The sequence below is a fragment of the Lepisosteus oculatus genome, chromosome 6 (assembly GCF_040954835.1).
Source record: "Lepisosteus oculatus isolate fLepOcu1 chromosome 6, fLepOcu1.hap2, whole genome shotgun sequence".
Classification (NCBI taxonomy): domain Eukaryota; kingdom Metazoa; phylum Chordata; class Actinopteri; order Semionotiformes; family Lepisosteidae; genus Lepisosteus; species Lepisosteus oculatus.
The window spans coordinates 48,624,767-48,646,187 of NC_090701.1; the positions used below are offsets into that span (position 1 = coordinate 48,624,767).

At 35.0% G+C, this 21,421-nt stretch overlaps 1 protein-coding gene across 2 annotated transcripts in view; it reads right to left on the bottom strand.

Annotated features, from left to right (window-relative positions):
* Positions 1-21,421, bottom strand: part of atp6v1h (ATPase H+ transporting V1 subunit H) — a 93,372-nt gene that overhangs the window by 36,794 nt on the left and 35,157 nt on the right. For both annotated transcript variants that reach the window (XM_015353656.2, XM_006634026.3), the window contains 2 exons: positions 19,356-19,453; positions 18,222-18,414 (listed from right to left, as the gene is read on the bottom strand). In XM_015353656.2, the coding sequence (XP_015209142.1) occupies positions 18,222-18,414; positions 19,356-19,453 (291 nt within the window). The remainder of the gene's footprint in view (positions 1-18,221; positions 18,415-19,355; positions 19,454-21,421) is intronic.

A 21,421-nucleotide genomic window follows, 5' to 3' on the forward strand; every position in this document is an offset into this window, starting at 1 on the left:
TGTCATTTGTCATTTGTCATTGGGTAATTTGGCACCAATGGAAAAAGCTATAAACATCCGACTGACAATCTATCCTGCTTTGACATCAATTTTAAATTTTGAAGTCAAAAGTCAAATAAAAAACCAAAGAACTTTCTTTTAATGAAAACCAGACAGCGTTTAAACAACTATAAAAAAAAAACTATCAGTAAAATCACAAACAACCTCCAGACTGCATTTTAAAAGGTATTAACAACCACATTTTGCAGAAAATTGATACATTAGCTCTGTTAGCCTACAGCACAAGACATAAACTTCTCATTAGCACCATTAGAAATGGACAGATTAGCTAAGAAATAAAATATGATATGGCATAAGTGTTTTGGTTTAACATTTTATGGACAGATGGGAGCAAGATAAATATTTACTGGAGAGATAGAAGTGTTTAAATGTCTGAAGTCACTGAACTACCCATGAACAGGAAACACACCTCATAGAGATATGCAACCAAACACTATTACAATCTAAAATGTACTGTACTTGAAATGAATGTATCCCAATACTTGAGTTGTGAAACTCTCAAGTCACATCATGTTTCTAAAATACTTAGAAGAAAAGATTTCCAATACACTGTTTTGGACATCATCCAAATACCACAGATTATAATTGAAAGGTTTTGTATATAGCAAGGCATCCAAAGAACATCTGACTCTGTGCAGTTCTATGATTTGGCCATCCTATGTTCATGAGAAGAATAAAATGATCCATTCTGACTAGTTGCTAAAAAATATTTATGCTATCTTTAAACATGGTTTGGAAGGTCATCAGAGACAGGCAATACAAAGGGGTTACATAACAGTACATAAATAAAAGTTATCCATATGATTAAAAGTAGTGAGAGATTGAAACCACTGTTAAAGGAACGCAGTACTATTTTTATCACTTTTCAAATTATATTAAACTCTGAGATTTATGACAAGGCTTCATGACACTGGACAATATCTCTTATTTCAAAGAAGAGTGGCAGGAAGCTTGTACTCCATACTCACTTTCAAGGTCATGAATAGGACTAAATGATGGGTTTGGGAAGAAACTTTTATCTTACCTCCTTTTTAATGAACTATAGTTCAAAGAAAAAGCTACTGTTTTCACAGATTTAAAGTACCTTTTGTTACACTAGGACTTGCAGCCCCCAGTCTCCACAGCAACCAGCCACATTTGCATGTAGAGTCAAACATCTCCTGCTGCCATGAGAACTCGATTGGAAAAGCGGTCTGCGCCACCTGCCCCCACTTAACGGGAAATTACCTCTTCAGCTCGTGGCATGCAATACTCACAGTTTTATTTTTTCATTTTTCAAATGACATTAAAAACTGGGATTTATGAAAAAGGCTTTGGCGCACTAAACAATTTATCTTATTCAAAACAAGAGGGTCAGGAAGCTTCTACTCCACACTATTTTCAAGGTCATGAATGGTACTAAAAGACATGTTTGGGAAGACATTTTTACCTTCCCTTCCTTCTAGTAAACTACCAAAATGATTCCGTTTTCACAGATCTAAAGTGCTTTTTGTTACGGCGGGGCAAGCAGAGCTTGTAGCCACCAGTTTCCACAGCAACCAGCCACATTCACACAAAGAGTCAAACAACTTCTGGTGCCATGAGAACTTGATCAGAGCAGCTATCCATGCCACCTGCCTCCACTTCATGGGTAAATATCTTGTCAGCTGGAGGATACTTAAGACCTGCCCTGTCCACAGTGATTGAGCTTCTTACATGTTTATGGATGTGCTCCTTGCACTAACAAGTCAGTAAGACCAGGACTCTCTGCCTGGATCAGTCTGAATCCCTGATCCTGATCTCAAGATGGAACCTGGTGACCAGCCAGATCCCCATCCACAGCAACCAATCAGACCTTCTCTGTTCTCCACACCTGCTTGGCTGTGCGGCTTCCCAGTTCCATCCTGTCTGGCTGCATTGCACAGCTTCCCTGTTCTGCGCTGTTGACCTGTGCCTTACCTTCCCTATCCTGTTTTACCTGGGTGCACAGTGCATTCCTTATTCTATCCACCTTCTATCTGCCTGCCAGCTCATCCCCCAGCTCTCGTCTCTCAGCTTGCCTTTACCGGGACCTAACACATGGATTCCTCAGCCTGTCTACTGACCACCTCTCAAGGTGGTCTCTTCTCTGTTTATCTGCTACTTTTCTCTACCTTCTACGTTTTCAGCCTCAAAATTCCACAGTCAGTAAGCTCATTGGTTATATATGGAATTAATGAATTAATTCGTTTAATCAAGTTAACCCTTTGACATTTAACAAATGTTCACATTTAAACAGTCTGAGAGTTTTGCGAGATGTCATGTGTCCGTGTGCATATTCAGTAAGAGACATACATCAAAGCCCAGGCAGTAACATTCACAGGGCTTCATGAAAGCAACTATTTCTTGTGGTTTCAATGGTTTAAACATGTGTATGTCCATGTTTATTGTGCTGTTTTTAATATTATATTCCAGAACACAGCACTTTTTGTTCTGTCAAGTAAGTCTTCCCAAGCTTCAGACAAATCAGTGATAAGATTTATATTCTATATAATATCTATAAACTGTGTGCGATGCATAGCTCAAAAAAATGTGATTTTTGTGTTTATCACTGAAGGGTTATGAAGGCCTTTTTGAAAAACCTGAGCCATTTCTGTCTGTAAGAGAGAGGAATGTATTCTACTAAGCAGTTGTGATAGTAAGATCAATTACATAATTTAAGACAGTTTGACAACAAGTCGAATTACTGCATGTAGGTAGACTTTCAAACCAATAAATCTTTCAGCCTGTGAGGAAGAGACAAGAAGCCTCTACTCTGTTTGTATCACTAATTGGTCCTGACATCTGATGAATCTTCATCCTAAGCCAAATGAGCTAGTTGTCAATAAACTGCAGAGAGCGATTCCTTTCGATTTCTGTATCTGGCTGCATAAATCATTAGTTTATGGCTGGCAATTTGTCTCAGGAACACTCTTCTTTAATCCTATTTTTGTCCTGTCAAAAGAACGAAACACAATAATCTAGCCTTTCCTTCCAAAAAACTTAAACAAAATGACGAAGAAATTCTAGGAAGCCGAATAAAATTATAACATTCAGATGGATCATTGAAAAATAAGCAGAAAGCAAAAGTGCTGTTACATATGGCATATTTATACGGACTGCAGTGTTTCAGTGATTATTCATACTGATTTTGTACATGTAGACAGCATTCTTCAGCTTGCACAGCAGAGCAAGGAAGGAAGTACAAAACATGCAGGCTCTCATGTTTCAGGAAAACATTTTAAGAACTAACCACATGTCTACATATTAAATTAAGTATAGAACATGTCTTAAACAGATCAGTAGAAAACATGTAAAATACAAAAACTTAGTTCACGTACTAGTTATAGAATACAAAGAAAAAGCTTAATAATCCTCATTTTTTCCATGTAGTTTTAACCCCATTTACATATTTATCACCATTATTCCCCTAATGGCTAAGCCACAACCATTAGAAGCTGCCAGTTGGAAAGTTGACTATGTTTCTAGATTTCAAGAAATGAAATGTTTAGATTTCCACAGACTATGGTAAATTATTCTAATACTCAACATTTAAAGAAACTGCTACGGTTAAACATATTTCATGCTTCATTAAACTAAAAGCTTAATAAGCTTCCTTTCTTAATCACAGGTTTATGTGCTCTTTTGTACTACATGTTGATCATAAACACATTTTGGGGATAAGGAATTGAAACTCTGTGCTTTAACTTCAATTCCACAATTAATTTATTCAGCAACACAGCACAAGGTAATGGAAACTTCTTCCTCCTCTCCTGCACAACACGCAAAGACAAGGTCAACTGAAAATGCTACATTATAACCAAATCAATACACATCCTCCTGTTTTGAATGAATGTCAACTTCTTTCCTTGTGAATGTTGACACGGTACAATATGGTCATTTGAAACGGTTTAACTACCAAAACTGTTTCAACACTAATGTTTGTCCATGAAAATATCTTATTTTATATGTAAAAAGAAACAAATTATTCAGGTACATTAACATTTGGTAAGAATTAAAAAATAGACTTTTATTATCCCTAGATGCATTTAATAGGTATGATCTTTGAATTGCCTGAGTGCTATTTTAAAATGTGAACCCTTTGAAAACAAAGAAATCATCTGTGTGACAACAACCACCATTATATATATATAACACAACAATACAGAAAACTGAAAGAAAATAATGTTTTGATGATAGTGAAACTGAAAACTAAAAGCATTTGACTTAGACTAGATAAGGCATGATTAAAGGCTTACAGCAGAAGAGACTGTGATCAGAAATTAATCTACAACCCTGATGCTCTGCACTTACAAAAGAACAAGTATGCTTTACTACTTACAAGAAAAGTATAGACGTTCAAATGTTCCAAATCCACTTAGCAACTACACCCAGCACTAGCTCCTTAGTGATCTGATTTAATTCAGAAAACACATTATTAGGCCTACATCAGCTGACATTCTTTATTAAGAAGATGTACAAAACTTACAGTATGGAAGTAAGGAACCTAAGAGAACATACAGTATAGAATACCAGGGGCATACTACTCATTCATGCCCGACTCCATTCAAGTAGGGCAGAGCATTGATTATATTGACTTCATAAGCTAACAAAATGTGACTACAAGCCTCTGCTGCTGTCTCAACCATCGTTTTACAGTCCCTGACTGAATAATTCAAATAATGCAGGGATCTGCAGCTGTTGTGAAGCTACACTGTAATATGTTTTGAGCACTCTGCAGTTTATGTTGTAAACATTGGACTACATCAGATGATTATAAAACATGCTGCAGTAATAAGCAGGCTTTTAAACAATTTATCCATGCATACAGTTGAAGTACACAGCATACACATTTAATTTACTTAAGAAGAAATAATCTTGATATATTAATAAACTTTAAAAATTCTTGACAGAGTTCAAGCATGTTTGCAAAGAAGAATGGGTGAAAATTACAAAATTGCAATATCCCCTCTTGGGGATATTTTAGAGATATCTTCCGTTATTTGGGATTTTTCTATGTAGTTTCTGCAAACATTTTCATCTATACAATTGTTCAATTTGCACATTCACAGTTTTTAATAAAAATATTCACTTAAAAAAAATTTGTAAGCTTACGCAATGCAATGTCGACAGCATTATCCAGCTTTTGAAAGAGTTTGAATCAGAGTGATTTACTTTACTAACGCGATGACTGAGATGAGGGACCATGCAGACGCACAGTTTATGAACAGAGGAATGAAGTGAAATTTTCATGGCGAGCAAGAGAAAGCCTACCACTGACCTGAGCAATACCATGTGGCTGTGTGACTTGACACTCATGGTCAACATTATAATGATGCTGTAAGAGCTCAATGTCACATTCTAACCAGCATCTTACTTCCCTGTTTTCAAATGTAAAATAATTCAAAGTTATGTTAGTATTTCATAGGGCTTCACACCCTTGTGCCACATCCTTCACTGCTAATGAAGTTAATGTACAGTACCAGCTTTAAATTATGAAACTGCAAACAAACATTAAACTAAGCTAAATACAACAACCTGCTGGAAATCTCTAAAGTCTGTTCACGTGCCAATGAAGCTCCGAACCTAAGATGACATCCCTGTTAGATACTATGTACTGCTGCAAGCAGTTCTTTTCAAGGCTTTACCTAGTAGAAACCTCTTCAGTCCTGCAATTATAAGAAGACACACCAAGGAAAAACAGTCTCAGCCATCACACTAAAAACAGGTGATGATATATAAATGTATGTATTTGGCCCACAATCACTATTTTTATGGCTCGGCAGACCAGGGTAGAAACAAGATTCTCCTCTGCTGCCATAAAGAACTATACTTGATAAAGTATGGCCTTCATACATAAAACTTCACCACAGACACATTTCCATTTCTCTCTGAGCCACATATCTTTTATACATGTACAGACTGTACATTTCAGTTTTTGAAAACCACTCAAAAACAGACTGAGCTAAGTCTACAACAAGCAGTTCATTTGATTATTAAACTAATTAAAGTCTAAGGTCATTTCCATAAAGAATGGGCAACTTTTCTAGAATTTAATGACACACCTGAATGCTCACCTATTCTGATGTTGGAGACCGCCGAGACAGTAATAAGAGAATAAGAATCATAGCATATTTCAGTAAGAGACAAATGGAGAAGAATGACAAGCAATTAGCTGATAAGGTCAAAAAGCTAGAAATGAAGCTTTGTAACTCTTCACAACTAAGAATCATACTAAAAAAAGTTAAATGCAAAGTTTACTGGAATTTTTTTTAATTAAGAAAACTGGAATTAAAGTATTCTGAACTTTACGAAGGGATGCTTTTTTTGCTAACCATTAAAACATTAATTATCCCTCCCTCTGCTTCAGTTAATGTTCCGTTCAAAATAATTTAAAATATATTCACTTTAACAATAATTGAATAAGGTTCTCATACTGTAATTGGAATCTGAGATTAAGCATTATTAATCCAGATCAAATGAAGTTTATGAAGGGTTGGTGCCTCCTTGTTACTATGAGACATTTATTAAACCTGATCCATTTCTAAAAAGCCTCAGCACTTCCACCCTGGTGATCCCTGTGATAGAGTAACATCTAAGCAGCTGAGTCACCTACTAGTACAGTATGGACCTGGCCATGAGTGATGACTCTCAGTCTTATAATATGAAGGTTCATAGTACTGGGCTTGAGGATGATGATGTGGTTTCTTCATATGACCATGTTGTCACAAATAATGTCAATCCATTAAAAGACTTGGTTAACCACCTTAAACATGTGCTTTAATATAATTATTCAATAAAATACACTGGAACACTAAGTGACACTTAATGAGCTCCATGTGAACTTATTTATTTTTATTTTTCATTGATGTGACATGTAGTTTCATGAACCATTGAGTCTAAAAGGGAACAGTCTTAAAAACTAATATTTACATGTATTATTAGAAACGGTTAAAAAATGAACTCTCAGAAACCAAAATGAAAAATATTTAGACAATGAAAATGATATGGCAAATATGAATGGATACTTAATTTATCTGTTTACCAGAAAGGAAATTGACAATTTTGAAATTTTGAAAATTGAAATTTGTTAATAATCCATTAGCAAAACTCTTCTACAAGTCACTCAAGGTGGGGCAAAACAATATTGACAGAAAACTACTGCTGTGCCACACCTCCATAAAAAGGGTCTTACTACTATTAGATATAAGATTATAGAAACAATGATAAGAAATAAAAATGAAAGTTAATGAGCATGGCTACAATATTGTATGAAAAAGTATGGATGTAGAAAAGATAAATCTTGTTTAATCTATTTGTTAGAAGTCTAATCATGTCAGAGCAATAATTGATGCAAAGATCATATGATAAGATAGATTAAGGTTTTCAGACAGCTTCTGATGAAGATCATCATAAAGAATAATTCTCAAATTATAGATGGAAGGCATTCAAGAAATATATTTATGCTCATTAAGGACTGGTTAATGGATGGAAAACAGAAAGTGCAATAAAGGGTGAATGCTTAGATAAGATAAATAAGGGTTGAATGATTTTAGGAATTAAGAGTAATGTTTACTGAAGTAACACAAGCCTCTGAATTAGAACCACTGTTTACTGTTCTTACATCAATGACCTAGAATCTGCTACAGCGAGTAAAGAAGTCATTTTGGTAGATGATATGAAAGCAAGGGGATTAGCAAACCCAGTGGAGGCTATGGAGGATTCCAGACTAGACAAACCTCAAGTAGCTAACATTCAATGTAGACAAATACAGATCATTGCATGCAAGTAAAAAAAAGCAAAAGTCAAGGCAATAACATCTTCTGAATAAAGAGATAAATCTTTTGCAAGACTTATGTTTCTTTATCAATATACAGTATATCTTAAAATGTTCTACAGCACTCGCTATCTGACTATTTTACATGCATGAATTGTTCAAGGATCAGTGCTGGAAAAGAGAAATCTCTTAAAAATAATATGTCAGTTGACAAATTATACACAAATGTTAGGTAAACGAATGCATTTAAATAATTTACACATTTAAAGAAATCAATTATATTACTAACAAATTGATCTATGATTAATGTCAATATGTAATGTACACCACTTAATTAACAATGCTATTACACAATTTACAGAAAAAGCATTAATCGAGATGAAAGTAATGCAATGGAATGATTATTAATCATTTTTGAGTTGGCGACTTCCAAAGGTTGTATCACCATCTTTAAACTCGGGAACTGAAAACAGGTTACAAAATCAGAAGAGAAAAAAAGCCCTGATCATGTTTGCATAGTGCAACAAATAATCTTTTTAGAAAATGTTCACAATTGAAATTATCACAATTTATTAGTGTTTTAATCATGCATTAAAATTTATTTTTGGATTGAAAACTCTTGGAATCTGATAGAGAGCTCTGAATCACTCCACATTTAACTGAAAAGGTCAATTCTCCAAAATGAATACATTATCTTCACACTTCAGTTTCCCTTTTCAGCAGCTATGATTTCAATCAGAGCAGAGATCTGTACATTTGCTCAGTGGAGAAAATCATGTAATAACTTGAATAACTTATTAAATTAAATGTGATAATATCTCAGTGCCTTTACCAGGAACCTTTAAAGGTTTTGTTTGTACAGAGGAACGAGTAACTTAATTATACTCCAAACTTGTGACCTGATAGAAAAGTACAAGAATGTTTCAATAATATAATAAATTCTGCAAAACTAGTTTGTACTTCATGGTCATCTGCTTTTCCACATAACCCTCCAGTAGCATAATGCATTTGTCCCATCTCACTACGGTTTTTCATATTCCTGCACAGCAGAATTGATTAGGTTTCTGTCACAGGAACAATAGGACAGGCTCTTTCAAAGCTTCATTACCATTAGAAAACAGGGTCCCACATTCACAATCATGGTTACACTCAAGATTTTAATGTACACCAAATACTTCTAGTCTGGTTTCTGCAATTTAACGGTATATCCATCTCATATGGATGCAAAATAACTTTCCTAACCTCTTCCACTACTTAAACCCTCCAGCCCTCCCGAGGTGGTTTATGACTGGAACAATGTGCCTTTGAACATCTTGCATTATCTTAGAAAGAACAAACAGTGCAGGCCTGGTTGAGGAGTTGAATTCAAGGTAACCTCTTGGGCCTCAAATCTGAACCATCAGATTGTGTATGTCTTAACTCAAACAAAAACAGAAAAAAATCAACAAACGAAATGATAGGATATAGGATATCCAAAAATATAGGATGCCAAAATTCTTTCCAGGGCTTGGGCGATGTGTCATCTACTTTGGTTAAAAATGTGTGTAATAGAACAAAAAATGCTGTTTAAGGTTTTATAAAGCCAGGTCCTGACATGATTTTCCTAGTCTTCCAAAATAAAATACAAAACTGGGAATAAAACGATAATGATGATGATGTTGATTATTATTGTCATTATTGGCTACAGACAATGCTACTTTTCATGCTGTGGATGCACATAAGAGTTCATCTGATTTTCACTTGATTGACAAGCAGAGAAAGTGAAAAACATAAAAACTCTGGCTTTGCTCTGAACACCAACAAACCTCCACTTATCTCTAAATGCTTAGATTTCACTGAGTGACAGCTATTTACCCCTATCAAAGAAGTAAATAAGTCTTTTTGTGGCTTTCACTTGGGATATTGAGAAGAAATATAATCACTCTGCTTTTACACAGTAAGAACATTAGGTTTTTGATATTTTGTCATTTGGCAAGGTTTAGCTTTTGCAATAATGCGTTTTTACTGTAAACATGAGAGTGCATCTTTTTTCAATGCACCACATCAGGAAGACAGTCTTATAAAAAACCAATGCATTGCTGGACTTGAGTTTGAAATGCACAGTCTTGAAGGGGAGGTTGTCTTGTTTTGGATGATATACAGTTTGTGGTGGTGTATTTTGATTTTTCTATTACAAATTGATGAAAATGATTGGTAGGGCTGTATGCATTTTTATTTCTGTATTCAGCACTGGGCCATAGATCATACATCTGTTTTTTTTTTTAATAGTTTCACCTGTGAAAAAATTGATTTTGTTTTGAAAAAAAATGAAAATTCCAAAATGCAAAGGAATAAGGGCATTTTTAATAAAATCACCTTCATATATTACAGATATTAATGGAGATCATTCGGTTTATATAACCTGTTTGGTAGTTGGTAACTGATCCAAGAATCTCTTCCAGCCATTTCTAAAAACCAGGGTATACGTTTCTACAAAATATCTAGGCAGCTTGTTCAATTCCGTTCACCACTGCCACAATAACAGTGCCTGGAGAAAAGCAGTGTCCATGGAAAATTAATATCAATCAATGTACTGAAGGATCCTACCACAAGTAAAAGATTTCAAGAATGCATTAAGGAAACTAGTAATAGACGTGTACATAAAACATGCGAAAACTTTTATTAATAATTAGTAATTCCTTATGCTTACTGTATATAGCATTTTTCTGGATTCTTCTCCACTCAAAGCACTTTACAGGTAATAAGGACTCCCCTCCACCACCACCACCAATGTGCAGCCCCACCTGGGTGATGCGACGACAGCAATAGTTCGCCAGAACATTCACCACACACCAGCTAGAGCAACAAAACCAAGGAGAGAGCGCCCCCTACTGGCTCCTCTAATACCTCTTCCAGCAGCAACCTTAGGTTTTCCCAAGAGCTCTCCCATCCAGGTACTGACCAGGCTCACACCTGCTTAGCTTCAGTGGGCTGCCAGTTGTGAGTTGCAGGGTGATATGACAGTACAAATACAGTATCACCACTGCCTGCAAACTGATGTCGATTTTATACCCGGAATAACCAGATTACCAGATGATCAACAATCTTGTGGATCACCAGCACAATACTTTCTGTGCATTACAGAAGGACTATTCACAAACTGAGTTCCCAAAGACTACTTTGAAACCCAATAAAGGAATGGAAGGCAGTCAACATATGCTGTAAAGAGCATTTCTAAGATCTTTATCATCAAGAATACAGCACACAACACAATACAAAATTAGAAACAAGTTTGAAACTCCCCAAGTGCATAATGAGGTAATGAAAGCCATTATGCAAGTGAAGAACTATAAAGCATCAAAAAGTGTTGGAATCTCACTAAATTATTTATTTGGACAGGAACTAACACTATGCCTCCATGCCTTCAATATCTGGAATGAAGAACCTGACTAAAACGATCTTCAAAATTAATCTTCAAAAAAGGGGGTATCTTCAACTGCAAAAGACAGTCAATGCCAAAAACCTTAAAACATTCAGAATTCTCCTCTTGTGCATGCTTATTATACATATTGAGTGTGCTGACCATTGCAGTCAATCATTGCGGATAAATGGTACTCATATATGTTTGACATTCTGAGAAATTATTTCCTTTTACCTGACACGAATAAAAGCATGACAGCAGTTTGCTCTGTCACCAATAAAATGTTAAATATAATAATAAAATGTATTTGACATAGCACCTTTAAAAGTAAAGTTCTAAAAGCCCTTTACAGTAAGAGCACAAAAAGGAATTATGGGAAGAAGAGGTAACAAAATTAGCACAATTAAACATAAACATTCAAATGCAGAAGATGATCCAAGGGGCAGACAGAACAAATTAAGTAAAAGCTTTTCTGAAGAAGAAAGGCTTCTAAATGTCATTTGCTTTGCTTCTGCAAGCAATATTAAAATATTGAATTAGAAATATTGAAAGCACTGAGGGCACTGCTTTTAATACTTTCAATTGCATAATAATGCATTCCTACCACACATTTCAAAACACTGATTAGGGCAAGGTCTGCACTGTCTAAACCAGACACTTTCTTCCAATATTTATGAGTGTTGATTGCAAGAAAAACTCAATAGTGTTCTTGAGCTTCACGCAGAGCCTTGTTTGTCTTTGCAGTAATTTATTCACGACTAAAATCATTTAGGGCAACATTTTTTTTTACTTCTGGGTACAACAGTAAGTAACATTAGTTTTGTTACTACAAAAAGTTTTTAGTGGTAATTCTGCTCACATCATTGTGTAGTTCATCGTTGGAGGGAAATATTTGCCTCATTTGTGAAGTGGTAGAGACACATGACTATATATGCACTAATCTAGATAACATGTTTTGGCTTTTCCTTCTGGAACTAGTTGAAAGACACTAGTGTGTATACAACTTACTCTATTGTAAAACAATTTAAATGTGTAAAGAGCATTTTACTGTTCTTTAACAGGACACATTGCTTTGATACTGCAGTAAACAATGCTGTTCCTACTCGCCAACTTTTAATTCACTTATAACATCTAACACCAATATAGGCACCAAAGAGAAAGTTCTCTACCAATTATGATGCACATAAGTCACATGCTCCAACACTAGCACAAAACTCAAGAAAGTATAATAGTGAGGTATTTAACAAGAAGCAATATGAAACTATTTCTTACTGCAAAGTGCTTTGAGAAGCCACTTTTAAAGGTGTTATATAAAATAAAGTTTATCATCATCATCATTGTAAGACTTTAAATATTTAAAAATGGATACAATATTTTACCCGGTTTGAATTGTATGCATGATTTATCTTTATTCAGAATTAGTTGGTCTCTCCCAGCTCTACAGGATATTTTCCTTCTGGCACAATAAAGCTACTGATGGATTGGTTTTGGGTTTTTGGGGCCTTTCCAGCAGGAAGTGAGTATTATTCATCTGTTATTTTCTATAAGTACTCGTAATTATTTCCAAGACTTTTTGAACCTCTGTTCTTAAACTTGCTGTGTTATATCAACGTGCCTGCACCCACAAAGCTATGCAGACGCAAGGCAAGTAGAACCTATTGTTTAGCTGGATGTTCTAGAGTTCAAGAGTTTGCTAGAGTTCTTGTTTTGTAACATAGTGATGACTGTAGGCTGAACAGAACAGATCATTTGTTAAGATCCTGGACCCTCTACCAAAGTGGCTTAGGCTTAATCTCCCAGTGCAGACTTTGCTGTTGAACCACTTTTCCTAGCTGTATAAGTAGGTATCAGCATTTCAAAAGGGTGGCTGTCATTCCACTCAGGAGTTATTATTGTAGTCCTAGTTTGTTGTTATAAATGTATTAACACACCATAAAGCACTCTGACTGGAAAATCCTAGTTACCATTCAGACAACACTACATAAAAGGAGCCACCAGATTTTCACCACAGACTCCTGTATTAATGCCCTTCATTTTGAGAATATCAATCAAAAATATTACCTAGTTTGCATTACACCTGCTTAAACACTTCTTTCAAAACTACAGGTCCACTTTTGTTTTATTTACAAAATTGGTAAAAGCTACCCAGGCAATCTGAGACAGGTTCTTACATTTCACATATTAAAGACATGAATAAATGATTGATTATTTAAAATAAAAAAAATGGTGCTGTGCAACATATTCGTTTTCAAGATGCCTTTCACAGTAAAGTATGTTTAGATTTATGTATATGCGACACGATAAGGTTCAGTAAATCTCTTTTAGGACACAATATGGTATATTTTTCATTCCTTTATTCCACTTAGAATGAGGAGAAAAATGCAGCTGGAAGCTCATTAATGAAACAAAAACACAAATCAACGCCTACAGCCATCTGAGATTGCACCCTTTTGTACATATCAAAGTATACCATTCTAAGCTTTCTCCCTTACATTGTTTCTGCTAAACTAATCATCACCACCATCATCCCTGAGGGTATAAACACTGCTGTTTGTCTTTCAACCACAATGATTTACAACTTTATGCTGAGTATATCAGTGCTAACAGTCCCACACAAGGCATAAATCACAATATTTTCAGAGGTTGGCTGATTTGGAAGATAGAGATAAAGAAGATTTACAACTATAAGATGCAATTACAATAATTAAAAAGTAAACCAAAAAACAGTGAGTATACAGTAGTGTGCATTTTTATTTAAAACAATTGCCTTGGTAGTTTAGATTTGTTGTTTCTACAACTCTGTGTCATGTATTGCCACTGTACTATGATGTGCAGCAGGAGAAGCTAACCCTAACCTCCTGACATTATATAAACATGAATTTGGCACACCTTATGTCAGATAATGTCTTTTTCACTCTCCAGTCACCTAGGTAATCCTATTTAAAAGGAGGCAAGAAGATGTTACTGTGGAAGCTAATGTATCAAGTTCAAAATCAGTTGCTATTTCTGTCAAGAGTAATTTAACTTTAGAGCTGTTACCATATTTCCAATCAGAAACGTGTCCTTATGGTTGCCTCCATGGTGCAGAAAACTGAGTGATGAATGAAAGAATGAATGAAGACAAAGGTATCTGTGTTACAAGAAAATAATTCCATTGAATGACATCATAAAGCACTTGGGTATAATCTTATGTGATATAAATACCTCTGAAATGAAATTTTTCTTCCACCTCACTGCACTGTAACATTACATGGGTATTACTGTCATTGCTCAAAATATTATGAGCTGTACTGGATCAATGCAGACCACTGTGGTAGGCAGCCAGCCTAATCACTGTCTGAGAGGAGGCAGATGTTGGTCTTTACTATACTGAAACCTGACAGCTGCATTCCTCCCTATTTCATAGCGTGCTCCTTTTAGAAAGTGTGAGGTAGCCAGAAAAGGGCAAAAGATGTCACACAACAGGGATCAGCAACAACGGAGGGATCCTACTCTGTTGGGCCCCTGAGCAAGGCCCTTAACCCCAACTTCTCCAGGGGCACTGTACAATGGCTGACCCTGCGCTCTGACCCCAGGTTTGTCTCCCTGTCTGTGTGTGTGTCTCATGGAGAGCAAGCTTGGGTATGCAAAAAGACTAATTCCTAATGCAAGAAATTATATAGGGCTAATAAAGCGATGTTATGTTATTTTATATGTTATGTGTTGTGTTGTGAGCCAAAGACATTAACCACTTAAGGAAAATCAAAGAGAATGGAAGTACAAACTAGCCCAAGGTCTGAGTTACTGAAGAAATCAGCTAAATAGTAAAGACAGAAAACTGAGACAAAGAGCTTTCTTGCAGAACCTGATTTTCTTTCCTGTCTGACTTTTCTTAAAAGCATAAAAGAACATAAAATTTAACATTCCCCAATCTTGTAGACACCATGGAAAATCATACCTATAGTAAGTCATCAACCTGTCATCCAACTGTTCATCCAACTTCCTCATTGCATTAAGCTTTTAACACACCCCTGTCCATGCAGAACTTCACTGTCGATGAAAGTTCAATTTTGGTAGATAAATGTCTAATTATTTTGAGATGTCATTCAATGCCTTTAATATATTATCATTTCTATTGCTTGGTAGTTGTGGGTAAAGCCAGATTGTTGACCACTTTCTGAAGTCTATGTTAAAAAGGAAGGCAGGGTGTATCCTGCCCTGGACCAGTTGCTCCCCTGCATTCCTGAATTGGATAAAGTGGTTAGCAAACTGATGCATTGATATGATTACATCAGCAATGGATGGATTATAATTGTAAATACAAAACAAACCAGGAAAACCAGAAAAATATTATATTTATGATCTAAATCTGAACATTCACATCAAATATTTTAATAAAACAATGAAGTTTAGGCTAACCTGGATTTTCTAGAACCGACAAGGCTGCATGCCTATTTCCTTGCCAGTTACATTCCACAACTGCTTATTTATAACAGCTCCTCACTCTTTTGTCTTTGCAATTTTTTATACTCAATGTCAAGAGCTTTCCTGAAGCATTCAATGATTTTCTTATTTAATTCACATTAAAAATGTGAATTTTTAATTATTTATACATTTTGTTGTTGTTTTAATTAAACTGCATATTGTATACTTTGAATCTAAATAGTAAAAGATTACAATTACTGAATATTGAACAAATGAAAAAAATGTTCCTTCTCATTTTTTTATTCATTACAATAATATAATGTAATATTTTGCCAATGAGGAACCTGCTGGATGGGGAAAAACACTACATCTGATGACGTTATAGATGTTATAAACATTATAGAACGTTATAGAATGTTTATAGAACTTAAAAGGAGCTGCACAACAATGAAAACTTGGTCTCTCATTCCACACCTGGTAACATGATAACCATCAGTGTGCAAATTTCAAGGAGGCAATTAAGAAACATTAGGCTGAGAGAGAGTCAGTGTATAAACAGAATTCTGCCCAAGATTTTCTGTACAACAAGAGACATCTTAAAACTACCTATCCAAATTAAATTTTGCCTCATCAAAAAAATGAATGCAGTTAGACTTCTGTCGACAAGCATGAATATTGATGTATATTCAGTAGTGCACCTACTGTACAACCAGGAAGAGCAAATTGTTTGAGTTTCTCCACAACTCCATTTCACTCACACACTTGACCAGAGTCACACCTTGGTCACACCTTCTAGGACAGCCAAACTCATAGAGACACTAGCAAGGACTTTTTGTCCAGTTAGATACTGAACCAGTGGAAGAAAACCAGACCGTTGCAAAAAATCTCTCCCAAAAGCTCCAACTCTCCACATGGTATTTTCAAACTCTTCATTAAACCACCTGGCCTGCATGTTGCTTTGGATGAATATCAGTTTTAAGATCACATTATAAATCATGAGAATGAAACAAGTACTCCAAATACTTTTGATAATGTTTCGCCCCTAACAACTTACTGTTTACTTGTTTTTCAGAATATGAATATTAAAGCACTTATATGAGATTGATTTTAATTAACAGGTGGATAACAAGTGTTATATGACTAGTATCTTTGGAATCCTTGAGTGAATGTTCAGTCATTTGATTCAAATACTGTATATTTTGATTCTTGATGGTATACGTTTTGTTGTTGTGTTAATTAAATTGCATATTGTATACCTTGAATCCAAATTCCTTTTTTTGGGATTGATTCCTAGCAGCCATAAAAGTACTCTAGCAATTTACTATTTCGATTGCTAATGGTTCCAGTAAATTCAAACCATCACATCAGCACACCTGCTTAATTTAAAATGTTGTGAGGGTTCACAGTGGATTTATGTAATATAAACACAAATACTGTTTATTTATACATCCAATTTCTACAATTATACTGTATGTATAATTAGGCTAAAAAGTCTACTTTTATAAGTAGACTTTTATAAGTACTTACTTTTTTGTAAGTCATGTGTGTCTTACTTATTAGATATGTACAGTAGTAAGAGATTCTCTTCAGACCGTTTTTGGGAGGGAAAAGTCTGGGAGCTTGTAAAGTGCTGTACCTAACTAAAAGTTTGAGAACTTCTTGGAGATGAAAGAACTCATCATAGAAAAGAAGATTTGGTATATCACCAATCATTATATCTACAATAACATTTGAGAAATATTTTGATTATAATGACAAACAATTACAAATATCAATACTTTAACGGAACATTCCATGTGCCTTTTGTGTGCAATATAAAAATCAGTTTGCATGCGCAGCAATTAAATATCTCACACCTCAAAACATGCAATACATCATGGTTACCTGGCTACATTACTGACTGAAATTACATAATAAAACATAATAAAAAAATGAAAATGTGGTCCAATATTTTCACTAAAGCAGGGTCTGTAATTGCAAAGAAAAGAGCTTTATTTCTAGCACACTTTGCTAAGTAAGAGATGATGAGAAAGCAGAAGGGATCGTTATTGCAATATGTACATGGATCAAGATACCAACAGCTGAAGCAAAGGTACCAAAATGTAATGAAAAAATTGAAAATGAAATTCAATGCAGCTTATATACTGTAAGAAATAAGAAAGATTATTAACGAGAGAAGACCATCAGGTACAAACAGCACAGCTCATTTGGTTGTTAGGTGATCCAAAGACGTCATCTAGCCATTTATTAAATAAAGTCAGCACATTACTTCAACAAGACGTCTGGGTAGCTGTTTCCACAGTGATAATGCTTTGATATAAAAAGTGGTTCCATTCTCAGATTTACATCCAATTATCTATACATTCTACCTGAGCACTATGGCTTGTACTTTGATATCGTTTGTGAAGAAGTCCAGTTTTTAAGATTTTGCAGAAAGTGTGAATAGTCACGTTGCTGAATTTGTGACCCTGGCTTTAACATCTTTTACATTTGTGGTACATCTTGCAGAAACAAGAGATGCAGAAACAAACGGATACCTAACATACTCATCCGGAGATAAAATGCATTAAATGCTCAACTTACCCTGAAAGCAGCAAGGATAATTCTGGTAACTTTTTCTTTCACAGACTCTTGCAGGATGTCTGACAGTGCAGGAACAACATTGTACCTGCGCAGGTATTCACACATCTGAGGGTTGAAAGCCAAGAGCCAGATGCAGAAGATCATCTGATACTGTAACTGGAATCCACACTTGTTGTTCAGGACTGCTGTGATGCTGAAAACAAAATTAGGACAAGTCATGTTCATGAAGGCACTTTTGAAGATATATATGAAAATATGCATATATAGTAAGAAAGTCATCTAGGTGGATTTGTGCAAATAAACAAATAACAAAGATGATCAGCTAATTTACACTTGTACCAAAAGACAAATTTCCAGAGAAACCCAAAATGACACCTGAGACCACTACTGTTCACAAAGGCAAGCAAGGGTTTTCCTGATGTACAGTGAAACTTTTAATTACATTCTGATTTATAATAAGAAGCAAAGTGGTCATGTCATGGTCATGAATGCTGTCACTGAAATTGTTGATTGGGAGTTTTGCCACAAAATATGGAAGTAAGGAGTGACTGCATTGTGACACGAACCCAGATTGCAAGCTGTAGTTCAGCATGTTTTTTACTTTGTATCATAGAAATGACCCTAATAATTCTGTTAGTTTTACTCTTTAGTAGCATCTCTTCTGTTAAATTTATTTTTAACTGTGACAGTGCTGACATATTTTCAGGTTTCTATCATGACAAAAACATGTTCAGGTGTAAAATATGCCAATTAATTATTATTGCTTAAGTGCTAACCCCAGCGATAAAAATAGTATCTTCCTTATAAGGTACCCTCTCTGGTGCAGTAGTTTACAACCCACTGTATGTGTTTTTTATTTGTTTATATGTTTTGTCATTTTATTCAAATATTTTCTATAACTCTGAAATGAACAATACAATTATAAAACAAAGGATTTATACAAAAATAGAATTAGATATATCAAAATCTATTCAAGTCCGTCCCCTCATTAACATATTAGAACACATTTATATATTGTGATAACCAGATTACTCCTGCTCTGCATCATTCATCAGGAAAGCTTTCAGACAGTATGGTCTTTACAGACACTACATAATTACATTTGTAAAATCTGTCAAAAGAATTTCTACTTACCAGTTTACACCATCTGCTTCTACCCATGCAAAACGGTACTCATTAACTCTCAGCATTAACTGCAAACAACCTGCCACACACTGAACATACTGGGAACTCTGAAAATCAAAAGAAAACTGAAATGACTATGCAGTGGAATATATATTTTATTAAAAAAAGGAAAATTTGCTTTAACATGTAAGATAAATGTAAAGAACAACTGAAAATCGTTCAAGCTGCATCTGCATGTGTTCGCTGGAAAGGAACAAGTAATGGTTAATTCGGTGCTGATAAGTAGAACTTAAGTCCATAGACACACTTGGACTTTTCCCTCAAATGTACAACATAACAGGAAACTACACATACTTGGAAACCGGCATAACCGAAAACGGAATTGGGGGTTTCAAAAACATACAACCCCGAACATAATATTCTATTGGACAATTCAAAATACAGAATGGGATTTAAAAAAAAAATGGAAGCCTTGAGGACTTGTCAGGAAGCAAACACCAAAAAGCAACATATTTTCTGGATTTCCAAGGAGTAGACGTAAGTTAAAAAAAAAATTGGAACAAGCTCACTGGGAAACTGGAGACATTTGTGTCAACTTGAAAATGAGCTCAGTTTCAAATGAAGTCAGTTAATATTAGTATTCTTTCCTGGTAAAGTGAAGCAGCATTTCCAAAAAGTAGGTAGTATCTGAGTGCAGACAAATTACCTAGCTGAAGTGAATGCTCGGAAATAGGAAGATGTGTTTTGCACAGCATATGCCAAAGAGGATACCATCTTGAAAGGGATAACATTTGAATGTGCACAGCCCAAGAGCTGTGCTATATCACATCTGTGCTTTAGACCGAATGTAAAAGTAAGCTCTTTGTCTTCTCAGTGTGCAAGACTTTCACAATAAGCAGGTCACATAATATGCAAGTCACATGATACTAAATCTCAGAACAGAATATCACACATTTTAATTTTTTGCTCCTGTTTTTTGTTTTCTATTTAAAATTTCTGAATGCCATTTTTATTTTATATAAAAGAAAACATACAAGAGCTCCTTTAGTTGTCTGTGACCTTGCTTGGGATGTGCTAAATAATTCAAGAAATTATATGTCCTCCCATTTTCACTCCAGGGATAAACATTTAATCAATTAAGCACTTCCTTATGAGCTTGCATGATTAATCATTAATTCAGCTGAAGGACTAAATAAAAATTGTCAATAAAAAATGGCCCTTGTATTCAAATGCATTCTTTTTTAAATTTAAATGGAAATAAGTTTTGTTTGTGAGAATTAAGGATCAATAACCCAAATACCCTTTACATAAATCTCACAGGTCTCAAGTCAATTACATTTTACTATTACTACTGTACCTCACAAAGAAAAGTGAAAAGATGAAGGTGCAAATCACGAAAACTGTATGTTAAGAGAAGAATAAAGGGCAGAACATTAAGGTTCCATTAAATAAAAGCTCGCTGTAGTAGATCATACTTACTTGATATGAATGTAGTTGAATATAAATCATAGTTTGAGGAAAGCAAGAAACCAGTGTGTACAGTTGATAACATTTTTGTTATTCAAAGAAGGTGGCATGATAGCAATCTTATCAACATCTCCATCAGCACCAACCTCAGGTGATTACAAATGATTAAAGGAGTAAACCACAGTGAGTTCAATTTGATGAACCTAACCCCAAAATCATAAATGGACAGTAGCCACCTTTTACCAACAAACGTTCACCAAAAAGGCAGCACAATTAGTAATTAAGCTTAGCACACTGACATTTCAGAAGAAACAGAAAAGGCACAAAAAGCTGTTAAGAATAGATACTCATTCCTTCAGTGTGCCAAGAAATGCAGGACATGGAAAGCAAAAAGGTCCAGAAAAACAACTGCTAGTGAAGAGGAATGCAAAGTGAAAGAAGATGTCTTGACTGTAGTCAGTATAAGTTAGTAGTTATTGTTGCTGGGTTCTTGAATATATGGTTTTTAAGATGTTTAATGAAAATCCTACCTGAAGAGATTATCATTAAAAAACACTTGAGACTACTTAATGTATGACAGAGTAACTCAAAAAGCAAGTGTACCATAT